Source organism: Antedon bifida, chromosome 11 (assembly GCF_963402885.1).
Source record: "Antedon bifida chromosome 11, ecAntBifi1.1, whole genome shotgun sequence".
Classification (NCBI taxonomy): Eukaryota; Metazoa; Echinodermata; class Crinoidea; order Comatulida; family Antedonidae; genus Antedon; species Antedon bifida.
In genome coordinates, this window is record NC_136236.1 from 5255098 (window position 1) to 5270453 (window position 15356).

At 31.8% G+C, this 15356-nt stretch overlaps 1 protein-coding gene across 1 annotated transcript; it reads left to right on the forward strand.

Moving 5' to 3' along the window:
* Positions 1-68: 68 nt before the first annotated feature.
* Positions 69-15122, forward strand: LOC144856377 (phosducin-like protein). The gene is made up of 8 exons (XM_078714376.1): positions 69-225; positions 2446-2659; positions 7893-8018; positions 10398-10522; positions 12249-12351; positions 12734-12847; positions 12955-13079; positions 14081-15122. Exons 2-8 carry the CDS (start codon positions 2477-2479, stop codon positions 14178-14180), a joined length of 876 nt encoding a protein of 291 aa, XP_078570502.1. The 5' UTR covers positions 69-225; positions 2446-2476; the 3' UTR covers positions 14181-15122.
* The last annotated feature ends 234 nt before the right edge of the window (positions 15123-15356 follow it).

A 15356-nucleotide genomic window follows, 5' to 3' on the forward strand; every position in this document is an offset into this window, starting at 1 on the left:
GAATGTGCGCCCTCTTTAGTACATGCTTATAATTTCTTCAGATCATCATAGGAGCACACACACACATACACCGTGAGGACTACCACCATTCATTCATTATTTCATTGAGCATAAAACCGCATTATTCAAGTTATTGTGCATTATTTAGGCCTACACCGAATAGAGAGTGGTGTGGTTAAGTTTTGTTTTCTTGTCTGTCGAATGCAAAGACAAATCAGAGTTGAGGTAAGAAAGTCTTTGTTGCGTAAACCTAGCCTACCTAAGCCTAGCTAAATAAATAGTACTCACTGGACTACTCTGGCACCTGGTATCGCTAGCAAGCTAGGCAAGCCCTATACTCTAGGCTACTACTCTAGGCCTAGGCTAGGGTGTTTAGCACTGTAGCCGGTCCGCCATGCCACCTATAGTAGGTACACCTCGCTTAATTAACATTCACTTTCCTCTTTACTTTCAATAGGCCTAGATAGGAATTGAATATTATGTAAGCTTATGACATAGGCCTAGGCCTAATTTTTTTAATTTTTTTTTTATAATAATACATTTAATTTGGCCTCCTATAAACCAAACATAATTAAACATGATTTTTATGAGTTAATTTTTAGCATAGTTTATTTTATTCATTTTTGTTACCGCAAAAGAAAGAATTTAAATAAATAAATCAAGATTTATTTTATTTTAACATAAAGATCTGCAGTGGTTTTTATTATTATTATTATTACAAAACTCCTTTTTTCAATATTATTATTGTTGTGATTTTTAATTTGAATTACACAGTCAAGTATTGATATTGTATTAAATGATCCTTGTTGTTCATTGTTACCAATTTTTCCACATCAATAAGTAGACATTGAATTGTTTTGTTGTTTAATTTTAAACGGACAATAAACCCAACAATCAAATCATGGTGTCACTGTTTGTTGTACTGTAATTACAAAAACCAATAAATACATAATGTACAGTTGTATTTTTCAGTAACATTAACTCTAAACACTCCAATAATGACTTCATGTATTATTGTGATAACAATGGTTAAAACCAATTTTTGACCCGATGGGAAATGTCCAATTAAAGATGTATTAGATGTCATATAAAATTACTAATATTAAAACAAGATTGGGCCATTTTGTAGTTAAATAAATTTAATAACTTCTGTAGAAACAAAAAAAAAAATAATAATTTCAAAATAACAAAATAAATGGTAAATTTAAACCAAAAACCCAATTGGCTCTCAGCCAAGTTTACTATTTTTTGCCTAAGTCTAAAAAAAAGTAAATAAATGGAAATGATAAAGTGAAACTAACATTACTGTACAATTCCATACTGGGAATTGATTGAACTACTGCATCATGACAGAAGGAAGCAATTATTGTATCTGTATTACTTAGTTTAGTTTGACAACTAACCCTGGGACATAGATAAAATATGGTAGTGATATGCCCAAATATGGTAGTGATATGACATCATCATGTCTATTTATGGGCACATCACATTTTTTTATCATACATACTGTAAAGTTTGATAGAGTAGACAGAGCTTTATAGGCCACTATACCTTTCGATCAAAACATGGTTTAGTTTTGACTTATTTCTTGATGTATAATCAACAATGTTTCAATTTATTTCTACAATATTAAAACATTATGATATACACAATGACATAATGTTAAACAAGTTTGTTGATGTAAATAAGTTTGCATATAAACACCATGAAAAGTAGTTCAATCATGTGGGGGGAGAGTCAGAAAGACTTTAAGTTTAGACCCACCCCAACATATAACTTTAAATATGAAGGGAAAAAAAATGTAATAAACTAATAATGTATAAAGAAAACGAATCTACAATTTCTATTTGTTTTTTAACTAATCGAGAATAGATGCAAGTAACCTGTGAAGTGATGTGAAAGTCATTAATAAATTATGATTATACAGTACTGTGTGGTTTAAAAACAAACAATGTCAAGATTAGGAGAGAAGAGCATACTTTAATACTGTAAATTAAATGTCAACTTCCTTTTACATATCATTGTATAAATCTCATTTAGGGCCTGTTTCTATAAAAAGAAAATGCCATTACAGTTTCAAAACTGATTTTAGAAGTTTATTTCCAATATTAGCTGCGGAGTAGAATTAGTAAATATTGTAGAATAGAAGGTGCATGCTACATTTTTTCGGATTGGTTTACATACGATTCTAAACAGTTTTTCAAAAAGGTGCTAGAGTGTACAGTAATTAGTAGAATCATTGGAGAAGTTTTTACTGTGCAATAGAACTAATAGTGAATGGTACAGTACCATTAACTATTTATTAGTACTACAGTATGTGATAGGAAATTAACAAATCAAATGGTATTATAAAAATCACCTACTGTACTGTATTTGTATCCTATGGTCCAATCTGTATGTAAAGGTTTGTAAAGGTAACATTTACCATTTTTATTTAAAAAATAGATTACATAAAAATTAAAAGGAAACAAGGATAATGGCGACTTTAGACGATAAATTACTTGGAGAAAAGAAACAATATTACTACAGCAGTAGCGAAGACGAAGGACAAGGGAGCGATGACGAACAAGCGAGTAGTGAGCCCTCGCAGGACCAAGCGGCTGTCAAAGAACCTGTATTCATTCCTAATGATGAATTAGGCTCTAGGTCAACAACAAAAGTAAGTATTATTTAAATGCAATGTTCTCCCGAAGAAGGTTTTGCCAGCAAGACTTGCTGGAATAAATTGGCTCAACCTGTATTAAAATATTAATAGTAATACACAGAATAAACACTAGTGGTAGGTTAGGCCTGGCAATTAAAAACAAAGATCAAGAACAATCAAAGGCTATATTTTGTCAATTGGATAAAGTACAATATTAGTTTACTTTTTTGTATAATTTAGTAAATCTCAGGTACTGGAACTGGTTCAAATAACCATCTCCCAGAGACATACTGGTAGCCGTTGACTTGAAGTTGGCATTTGGATGTGTTACTTTTAAATGTACAGTGACTATTACCAAATTGCACAGTCACAAAACAACTGTATATCAATAATTCGGTACATCATTTAATTTATCGGACTTGATTTCTATGGGAGAACACTGATTTATTGTAATTTTTGACAACAAAACAGATTTGATTCTACTGTACATTATAAAGCCTGTCTATAGTATCTTGACGATCATGATTTAGGATGGTAATTATGTAAATAGAGTACTTTTAGTTATCTAGTGGTATGAACGCCAGGCTAGTGATCTGAAGGTAGTGGGTTCGAGAGTTACTACTGTTCTTGCTGAGAATTCTCAGTTAGAACTGTACAGTATACAGTGTACTGTATCTATTATTTGGGCAAAAATATGACCAACTGACATAATTACATTACAACTGTATTTTTGTTTAAAATAATAGATTTCTACTTTTTCTTACCGAAAATACATTTTTGTTGACATTATTTCAAATTGTTTTTCATTTATTCATTTAGCATCCTTTCAACAATACATTTAAAATACATAACAAAGAAAAAATACAAACAATTGGAATATTACAATTGACTAAAACCAAAGTGAATGGATGCAAGGACGACCCATAAAATCGACATGTCAATTTATTTCCAATGGGGTCCACTGCAAAAGAAATCGGAGATGTGAAAGTGAACAAGGATCATAAGAAAAGCATATGGAAATGTGAAAGACATAATAAAAAATCACATATAAAATGTTAAAAAGGTAATAATAAAAAAAGTACAATAAAAAAAAATATATATAAAAAGGAAGAGCAACAATATCATAAAACCGGAATATAAAAGATCAGATAGGAATATCAGCGATGAGATACTTTCTTAATTTAATTTTAAAAATAGATTGATTATTGATGGATTTTAGATCATTGGGAAGAGCATTCCAGTCCTTGATTCCTATTGTAGAAATTGTTTTTTATTCAATTTGAATGAATTCACTATGTTATACAAGATTTAGAGTAGATCACTGTCAAATGCATTAATGTTGACAGAGCTTAAGAAAATGAGGCCAGACAGCCATTTCCTGTGTTGGCTATATTTCAGGTGACTAAACATTTCAATAATAATGACAATGCCATCATCTAAAACAAACAAACATGTCTCAAATGCTATATTTAGTTGTCTGTGTAATAGAAAGAAAAACGTGTTTTAACAAGTTATTACATTCAATCAATCAATAATACATTTATTTCTCAAATATCAACAAAGTACAGATAACATTTTCTAAAATAATACATAATAAATGAGAAAAGGGATACCCCGGGAAGCTAAAAGCTTTAAAATGTGGGATCCAGGCAACATATTTAAGTAATGTAAGGTAAGAAACATGTAAAAAACAATATGATAATGAACGAAAAAGGCATTTAACTTAACAGATTGCAGTTATATTAACTTACAACAGATATATTTAATTAACTTAAAAAATATTACTAAATAGTAAGAAGCAAAATTGATTGAGATACTGCTAACACTAACAGATAATGTTTAACTAACATTAACAAAGTAGTATCCAGTAGAATGAAGCAAAGTTTCTCAGAGAAAAAACTGTAGGCCTACAGTGTGAGGATGAGAGTGTGACAAAAATTATTCTTTGTATATGTTTGCAGTATGACACCATTGTGCATCCAATACTAAAAGAAAAGAAATAAATATTTCAGTGTTCTCCCAATATAGAAATCAATTCTGGCGATGTACCGAATTATTGATATAAGATTTAACTATCTACTACAATACAAAAAATATAATAGCCTTTGACTGCTCATGGTGTATGTTTGTAATGGCTAGGCCAAATCTACTGTACCTACTAGAAAGGGTTTATTTTATGTATCATTTTCCTACAGTATTTTTAATACCGGTTGGATCTAATTTAGTCCGGCAAAAATTGCTGGCAAAACCCTCTTTGGGAGAAAACTGTATTGGCATCTATATATTTAGTAAACATTGGTACAGTACTGTATGTCTGGCGTCCAAAGGTGGAAAACGTACTGTTATTATTATAATATTATAATTCATGTGTTAACAAAATTCATGGATTTATTAATATTTTATGTATGGCAACAAATTATAAATCATTTTTAATAAAAGCAAAAGATAAAATTGTAGCCTCATGGTACATTACAAGTTCATTAAAATAAATGTCGCAATGCAACACAATAATTTCTTACAATTATTTTGCATAATATTAATATTAAGTTCATTAAAAAATAAATATCGCAATGCAACACAATTTGCATTAATATTAAAAATATAATATTATTAAATATCGATGAAACTGATACTATTGATGAGTTTATTAATTATTAAATTACCCTAAGAGGAAACCATGGGTCAATGACCTTAACGCTAAAGTGAGTACTGTACCTCCTGAAACAATATAAAAAATATTATTTAAAAAGTTGTAGAAAGAAAATATGCAGTACTGTATGTTCCAATAAGAAAATACTGTAAATTAAGCTTAGATTTAACTTAAGGCTTATTCTATACAAATATCTTCTGAATAAATTCTATATTAAGCTAAGTCGAATATTGGTACAGAGTCTATGTAATGGTGACTTGTCATCACAAGAAAATTAGGCTGGCAGAAGAAGAAGACGTCCTCATCTTATCTTCTGTGTTTTTACTGGTTTTTTTTTAATGATCAGCTGAAAAAAAAAGATTGACTCTACGACGACATTTAGAAAGAAATCAAGGCACAGAAAGTGAATAAATGCACATAAAAAAAGATAAAAATTACAAAAAGTCCAAAAATATTTTCTACTTTATCCATCTGATTGGAAAAATCTAGACTCCCTTCGCTTTTTCTAATTGGTTAGGCCAATTATAACTCTAATAAAATTAACTCTGTATACCACATTTATTTGAATAAATGCTTCAGGGCGTTTATTGTTCATGTGGGTTTTTAGGAGGAGGTGTGGGGGAGTTAAGCTTTTATTCTGGTGATGCATTTATTTTTTATGTACAATCAAATAAATACCCATGATATGGAGGCGTTTATTCATGGTGACGTTTATTCATGGTGACGTTTATTCGAATCAATACGGATGTCACTTTATACATTATTGTGAGTCATTAAATTTGACTATTGTCTATATTTTTCATAAAACATAGATGAGTATAATCCTATACTAGCTTATAAATGTATAATGTTTGATTGTGTTATATTTGACCCTCATTTGAGAAGGTCGAGGTCAGCAACTTATAATATAATTATTTTCAGTATGCATGGTAATTCAAGTTTTTCTTTTAATTCAACTGTTAATATGTGACCCTGCAATTTACATCATAAATATTAACTGTCAGGTATGGGCAAGTCTACTGCAAACATAAACAATTGAAATATCATACTTACAGTTACACTTTACAGTTGGTTGAAATAAAGGAAAAGAATTGTCTCTAAATTCTTTTTATTATATTTTTAGGACCCCTCCTTTGGGATACCCCTATTAAGGAGTCACTTTCCTATGAAATGAAATGGAAATACTGTGTACATGGCCAACCACTATTCAGGGAATACCTCTATTAAGGGGACAATTTGTTTGAGTCATGAAGATGTCCCTTAATGGAGGTTCTACTGTATATAATTCATGTACTGTCATTTGTTTTTCAAGCAAAAGTTGTGTATTTTACAATGTTTAAATCTGTATTGTTTGTATTCAAAGTGGAAGTTCACTTGGAGTACAATTCAAAGTTGTTTGTTTCTGTTGAAAGATAAAGATAATTTTATTATCAATTTTAAAACTTCAAATTTATTGTAGAAAAACATTGAAACAGGAAGTACAGTACTACAGATTAGACTAAAGCTGTTGATTAGACTGTCTACAATATAAAAATAGTGTGATGTGCCTTGCCCAAATATGGTAGTGATATGCCCAAATATGGTAGTGAAACCTGTATGATATCATCCAGGTCCAGATATGGGCACATCACATCTTTTTGTCACATAAAGTTTGATAGTGTAGACAGAGCTTATAGTCCAGTCAATCTAGTGATTTTAGAGGTAACCCACCACAAATTGTAATAGTAACGAAACATAAACTAGATCTTCAAAATGTATTATAACTAGCAAATATACATTTTAAATCTTCACAGTAAAATTCTGGTCATTTTGATACCCCCTTGTACAGTATCTCTTAATGGAGATGGTTCAAATGGTGTATAAAACCTTCCCACTGCTACAAAGTACAATTCATATCATTTTTAATATTTTAACATACTATAGATATTAATTTCAGTGTTTTTGATACAACGCCAACAGCACAGCCATGCAGCAGATTAAAATGCAAATGAAAGTGGTGGGCTTAAGTTATTATGAATTTTTAATACCTTTACTGACATATGAATTATGGTTTGACCTTTGTCAAATTGTGCTAAAATAAATACTGATATTTAAAATGCAGGTATTCATATTTAAAAAAAATGCTTTTATACTCTGTACCACATTTTTTTTTAAATTTTTTTTTTCAATGTGTAGTATAGAAAGAGTTCACAAACAGAAATGCCTACACTATGAAACTGTATGTGACAAAAAAATGTGATGTGCTCATCATACAGTATATGGACGTGATGATGAATGCCATATCACTACCATATTATGTTGGCATATCACTACCTTATTTGGGCACATCACACCTTTTTTTGTCAAACTAGTTTGATAGTGTGGACAGAGCTTAAAGTGTTGCAGGACCAACAGGTTCTTTCTAATTACTGTATAATTATAATATTTCTCTTACTGATATCAATTTCAAAATTTTAATCAACATTTGCAGTTACTACTATACAAATTTGGAATACTACATGTTTATGTTCTGTTCATTATACAAACAATTCTTTCACAAACAATTGAGAGCTACTTTATAAGAAAGAATTAAAATTCACAATTTATTGTTATTTTCAGACGGGCCCAAAAGGTGTAATTGCAGATTGGAGGCGGTATAAACAATTAGAAAACGAGAAACGAGAACAACAGGAAGCTGAACGAAAAGCTCTACACAAAAAACTAGCATTAACATGTCGTTCAAATGTAAGTTGTATTATGTTGTCTGTCTTTCATTTAAGCCCATCATGAGGGTACTCAAGATATAGGTGAGTGTAGGCTGACACTTCTATTCTACTGTAAGGTCTGTTCAACAAGGTGGATCAGAGTTCAATTAAATTCAACGTTTATTTATTTTCTTTCTTTCATCTTTCATAAACAATTATAAATTAATAAGGTACTACACAAGATACAGCAGGTAGTATTGAATTTGAAATATATATAAAAAAAAATAGACCAGTCCATCTTTCAACTCATGAAAAAATTGTATCCATTTCACAATACAAAACATTCACTATTTGTCTTATTAATTACTGTTCTAACTTCTAATGAGCTTTTGTTCAATTAATTCCTAATTAGTTTTGTATACTGAATTATGTTGAATTGAAGGCTCATTACAGTAGTGCTGTTATAGATCGTGCACAATATACTTCCCCAATTGTGAAAATGTCACATTTTGCGAATCAACCAATGTATGATGGATATGACAATTTAAAAAGGCTCAACAAAACTGTGCTTGTTTAGAGATCATTTCAACATTAATCTCACTGCAGTAATTACAGGACATTTCTTAATTAAAAATGAAATATTCTATGATTTTATTATTGCAATGTGTATGCATTAACTTACACCACAGTAAAGAAACTCGAAAAATAATTGCATACAGTAAACAGGTTAAAGAGTAAATAGTTAACTGCAGTAATTGCATTCTTTTGCAAATTAAAAAATTAAACTTGGTTAGTTATAGCAAACTCTAACTGATCTACAGTAGTAGTATATGCTGTACAGCATAATGCACAGTTTATAGGCTTTGTTTTTAAATTTATAGCTCCAATAACCAGATGATAAATTGACTAACGATGTGTGCAGCAAATCAGAAAGCCAGCGCATCAACAAATTGTACATTTCTTAATGGAGACTAAAATGTACAATAAATATTGTACTGTAGACTTCACCCATATTTTCATTGATTAAACATTTTCTTTGCCAGACAGACACAGCACCAGTTTTTGCTAAAAGAAAATTCTGTAAAATAAAAGCTTAAAATTGTCTCCATTTATCGGCAAAAATAGTTTACAGATTAAATGACACTTTTTCAGACATTCTTTTTATAAAAATTATTTATTACACTGTATAGTTGATTTTAGCAAATCATTCATTGGTATTTATTCATAAAAAAAAATTAAAACATGACAGCAAAAATGCTGAATTGCATTTCAATATACAAAATATGGTTAAAATTTACTGATATAAATAGGTCATAAAAACAAATTGAACATCAAAATACATATGAAGAAACAGTAAAACTACATTAAAAAGCAAAATTACAAATTATTCATTTAAACGTTAATTGCGTTTTTTTATTACAATAATGTGTTGCTGTTATTTAATGAAACTCATCTTACAAGTTGTGTAATCTACAGGAAAATAGTTAAACTGTCTCCATATTCATATCTACAAAAAATGTTGACCGATTACTTTATTATTACAGTATTATTTGTTTTTTACCCAAATTTATAAACAAAATACAGTATACAATTATTTTATTGTTATTCAGACAAAACACGCCCCGTGTCTAATTATCGAAACTACCTATATTGTTTTGATTGAGTTTCTCTATCGACCTTTAGGAAAATCAATCATGCTTATAAAGTGGTCGTAACATTTGCGAAAATGTATAAAATGTCAAGACAAACTTTAAGTAGAAAACTGAACCACTGACATTCAGTTTGTAAACACATCGTTCTTTAATCGAAGGCTGCGTAACTTTTGCATGTATTTTTAATCATGAAAGAGTAATGCCTCGAGACATGTACAAAAGTAATAATGAACTTTCACATTCACCAGAACTAAAATTATTTTAGCTTAAATAAAGGAATGTTTTCTTTAGGAATTGATTCCTACAGTAAATATTATTTTGACATTTTAATATTTTTCATTGTCGTTCGTAATAAATAACATTTATTTGGCACTGTACTGTACAATAAAGCAATACAGTGTGACTGTATAGACCTGAACATGTTCTTAAACTCAAACACTATACTGTGTAATATAAGAGTGTGATTAAATAAATAAATAAAATAAATAATAAACACAGATATGTATTATAAATTAAAGGATACATTTTTTCCAGTGTAGCAAATCTACTGTACTTAAAAATTAATAAAATGGTGTAGTAAAAACGCAATACTATGTTTTCTACTCCAAATTCATACTGTATTGGCTAGTAACAAGTTATGTTAATGACAATATTCACATGAGACAAAACGTACTTAACCACTACAAAAGGATAACAATTATTGAAAGCTTTCAAAGTTATTTTCATTTTTGCGGACGAGACCAAACAATGTTTTTTTTTTCGTTTAGCTTGATGAAGACAAATCAAAGAAGGAAGAAGAAGAAGCAGAACTTGGTATTGTTTTAGATGAGGAGTTTTTAAGGAAGTACCGCGAGGACAGATTACGGGAAATGAGGATAGCAGCCCAACATTCGTAAGTACTTTTCCTTTTATAATTTATAAAACCATGCTATCTCAAACTCTGTATTTCCACCAACAGTGTTTAAAACATCAATAAGATGTCTATACTGTATTACATAGTAGTATTGTAAATAATGTGCCTCAGGGCTGTTTTCAAATGTACATGTTTTAGTTTCCAACCTTTCCAGGTAATTTTGATACCAAGTGTGTGGATGAGTACAATTATTATTAGCAAAGATTTCAATTTGTACAAACGCTTTCTCACAATAAACAATTTCGTTTGGGAAAGTTGACACTTGGAAATGTATTTGATTTCTAAAGCTCTTGTACACTATTAATGTACAGTACACTAGAAAATGTGATGTGTCCATATGTTTGGGATATCACTTACCATATTTGGGCACTTTTTAAACTAAAGAATTGTATGTTGAAAGTTTTGTTTGCAAGAAACTAATAAAGTAAGCATCCCTATTTAAAGAATTAAGTAATGTGTTTTTTCTTCAATGTAATCAATTACTGTGATTGTGAATCTAAAAAAAAATTATTTAAATTATTCAGAAATTACTGCTTTGTATTAAACATACTGTACAAATGTCAAACTAAAATTCTCAATCTCGCTGTCAAAATTTGAAACATAAACATGTTGAATAAATATTCTATTAACACAAATGTCAAAGTATGAATTATTAGTGTACTTAATATTCTTTTTTTTATTTTGAAGTCTAAATACTGAAATAAAACACTTAAAAACACATCTACTGTATTTTTAATCAAAAAGTATCTATGTTAAATTATTCAGAGATTCTACAGTAACTTGGAAACATTTAAATATTTGTAGACAATAAAGTGTGGCCAATTATTCTATAGAGGGTTTTTGTTGTCAATTAATTTTGTCAAAAAAAATATAGGGTGCTAGCTATTTATATAAAATATCTGGCATTAGTACAGACTTATCCAAAGTAGACAGTCCCACTCTCCCAAATTCAGGACTCTTTAAAAACTGGATACTCTCCCAGACTTTTCTTGAGGTCCAAAAGGTCCCAATTTCATTTTTACCATTAGAAACACATTCCGAATACCAGACATATTTTCAGGCTTTTAGTTGCGTGCAACGCGACTCTACAGTTCACCATGTTGGTCGGTTTGTCGGTAAACACTAACTCAAATTTGAGCACGCGACTGCAGCCATGTATATGGCCTTGTTCAACAGAGTTGTCTGTGTAGTGTAAACAATGGTGGTGTGTTTCCATTAAATGTATGCTGGCATGATTGGGATGTTATAGAATGTATACAAATGAATTGGAAGAAATTGAACATTCTAGGAGAAGCAGGAAATCAATTGAATTAGTGTTCTAAACTATATATAAACTATTTACACTAATATAATCAAACATCGTAGACTCTATCTCTAGCAAAACATTTCAATCTTCTATCAACTAAAGCCGAAGTATAGTCATGTCCCGAGACCACAGTCTATTAGTCACCACGGATAGACTTTCTTCATCAGTGCTTCTATGAATGGATGAGTTTTGGGAGCAGGAACGCTGGTAGACCAAACCCAGTTTTGATTTCGATCATTCAGGAAATCTCCTCATGACATCATAGGGCGACTTTGGAGGTCTGATGATGATGATAATAAGGGTAATAATACCCAATTCTGCAGTAAATGTGTATTGCCAGCCGATTCTTGAAATTATGAAAATCAATTTTTACTGATTTATTATTGTCTTATTTCACAGACCAACATTTGGTAAAGTGTTAGATCTAGAAGGAGATGAATATGTTGATGCAATTGACAATGAAAATGAACATGTAACTGTTATGGTACATATCTACTTAGATGTAAGTACAGTATTTCATAAACTTTCCTGAAACCGGACACCAATGGACTTGCTCAAACTTCTTTTCAACCTTGGCTGTTCCGGTATTTACCATTTACAGATACTTTTGCCAGACGCAAATTGTATTATATAAACTTTATTTATTCACGAGACTGATGCACAGTACAACTTGTTCAATCAACATTGATTGTTTTTACACAAGTTCGTGATATTACAAAATAATCAGACACCATATAAGTACGAAAAAAAAAAAGAAAAAAATTACAGCAGAACCCCTTCCATCTGACACCCCTATTCAGGGGACATAATACCGGTACTTCTCGCGTAAATGAGAACCCTGTTTTGTTGATTGATGAATTGATATTTGATTCCATTTTCTGTAGAATATTGTTGCGTGCAATGCAGTAAACGGTTGTTTTCAGTGTCTAGCCAAAGAATATCCTAAAGTTAAGTTTTGTACAGTTAAAGCAGACAAGGTCCAAGTTAGCAAGTCATTTGTGAGTATTCAGTACCGCCATTACAGATTCTTGAATTAGACCTTGCCGTAAGAGTATCCTTTCCCCATCCTGCCAATGGTTTAAAAGTCTACCTTGTTTTCTTACAGTCTACTAGTGCACTGCCTGCACTGCTCGTGTACAGAGGTGGGAATGTACTTGGTAATTTTGTGAGAGTGTCTGATGAATTAGGTGAAGACTTCTACTCAAACGATTTAGAGGCTTTTCTTCAGCAGTAAGTCTTGTTATTTTTGCAGATGATTTAATGTGTCTTTTTTTCATACCTTCACCCATCATGTTGTACTGTGGCTGTGTTTTGTTACACAATTGAATGTTGAAGCCTCCATGACATGCCTTTGCAATTGCTGTGTTATCATGTTGATGCTTCCATGCCCTGGATGTGCTATGTTACACACCTGTCATGTTGAAGCTTCCATGCCCTGGATGTGCTATGCTACACACCTGTCATGTTGAAGCTTCCATGCCCTGGCTGTGCTATGTTACACACCTGTCATGTTGAACCTCCATGCCCTGGATGACACCTGTCATGTTGAACCTCCATGCCCTGGACGTGCTATGTTACACACCTGTCATGTTGAAGCTTCCATGCCCTGGACGTGCTATGTTACACACCTGTCATGTTGAAGCTTCCATGCCCTGGATGTGCTATGTTACACACCTGTCATGTTGAAGCTTCCATGCCCTGGATGTGCTATGTTACACACCTGCCATGTTGAAGCTTCCATGCCCTGGATGTGCTATGTTACACACCTGTCACGTTGAAGCTTCCATGCCCTGGATGTGCTATGTTACACACCTGTCATGTTGAAGCTTCCATGCCCTGGATGTGCTATGTTACACACCTGTCATGGTGAAGCTTCCATGCCCTGGATGTGCTATGTTACACACCTGCTGTGTTGAAGCTTCCATGCCCTGGATGTGCTATGTTACACACCTGTCATGTTGAAGCTTCCATGCCCTGGCCGTGCTATGTTACACACCTGCTGTGTTGAAGCTTTCATGCCCTGGATGTGCTATGTTACACACCTGTCATGTTGAAGTTTCCATGCCCTGGATGTGTTATGTTACACACCTGTCATGTTGAAGCATCCATGCAATGGCTGTGCTATGCTGCACACCTGTCCTGTTAAAAAAAGCTGTATGTGACAGCTGCTTTACCATACCTACCTGCCATAACATTCTTATAGAAGGTGATACTGATATTCTATTTTGCAGACATAGTTTATTACCAAGTAAAGAAGAACAGGCAATGCTTAATTCTAGTATCAGATCAAGTGCTAAAGATGACGAAGACAGTGATCTTGAATTGGATTAAACATGCTGCCTACTCAAATGGTGTTCTTGACTCTAGTACAAAATGTCACTTGTAAATAAATTGTCACTTGATTGAATACAGTATGCTGTTGTCCGAACAAGGCATGGATTAGCTTGTTCCATTTGGTACTACCATGATTTCAGATGAATGAATAGATTTACCAAAGTCACAGAGTGAAATTTTAGGGTTCATCGATTGTTGGTTGTGAGTACACTTCTCTGTGACAGACAGTGGATTAGCCTAGTTCTCCTGGTAACACTATTGATGTCATATGCTTACTTAATATGTGTCCAGATTAGCCAAAGCCACTGAGTGAGCCAAGTTATACATAACTTTTCTTGGAAGTACACTTCTCTTTGGAAGTACTGTATTGTTAGAACAAGACAGTGGATTAGCTTAGTCCAGTTGGTAACACTATTGATGACATATGCTTTGTGTCCAGATTAGCTAAAGCCACTGATTGAACTATTGCGAGTTATACATATTTTTTTCATATGAAGTACACTTCTCTTTGGATGTATTCTTTTCAGAAAAAGACAGTGGATTAGCTTAGTCCAGCAGGAAGCACCAGAAGCTCATGTTGTGTATGCCAGATTAGCCAAAGCCAGTGTGTGTACACTTTTAGTTAATTTCAGTTAAATTTCAATTAAAGACGACTCCCTCCTTAGATTATGGGTGTGTGTGAACACCATTCTGTCTGAACAAACCCTTAAACTGCTATATTGATACTCAACTCATGGTTCTATTTTTACATTTTTGCTGTTCTAATTGGTGATCCACACTACATAGGCAGATCACCTATTATGTTTGTTGTGTGTTTTTACTTTCAAGTAAACTTTAAGTTGTAGTGTTTACAGGTGTAGTGTTTTTAAGGCTACAATGTTAAGTATGTAAAAATATTTGTTTTGCTGGTTAGCAAATAATACAAACTGACCACTTTCATTTTTGTTTTCTTTTGCTTTATGTTTGTTAAGGACAAATGTAATTTATAATATTGAAAAAACTGAACAAAATATTAGCAATTGGTAAATCATATAATGTATGATTACTCAAGATTGCTAATTAAAGTAAACAACTTAAAATTAAATCAGATGTAGTATACTGCAGTAGAATCATTTCGACATGGTCTCTGGCATCTTAAAACTGTGTCTAGACTATCAAACTGACAACACATTT

Coding starts and splice junctions, on each gene's coding strand:
- LOC144856377 (XM_078714376.1), top strand. CDS start 2,477: ATGGCGACTTTAGACGATAAATTACTTGGAGAAAAGAAACAATATTAC. Junction 10,523..12,248: donor AGGATAGCAGCCCAACATTC/GTAAGTACTTTT, acceptor CTTATTTCACAG/ACCAACATTTGGTAAAGTGT. Junction 12,352..12,733: donor TGGTACATATCTACTTAGAT/GTAAGTACAGTA, acceptor CATTTTCTGTAG/AATATTGTTGCGTGCAATGC.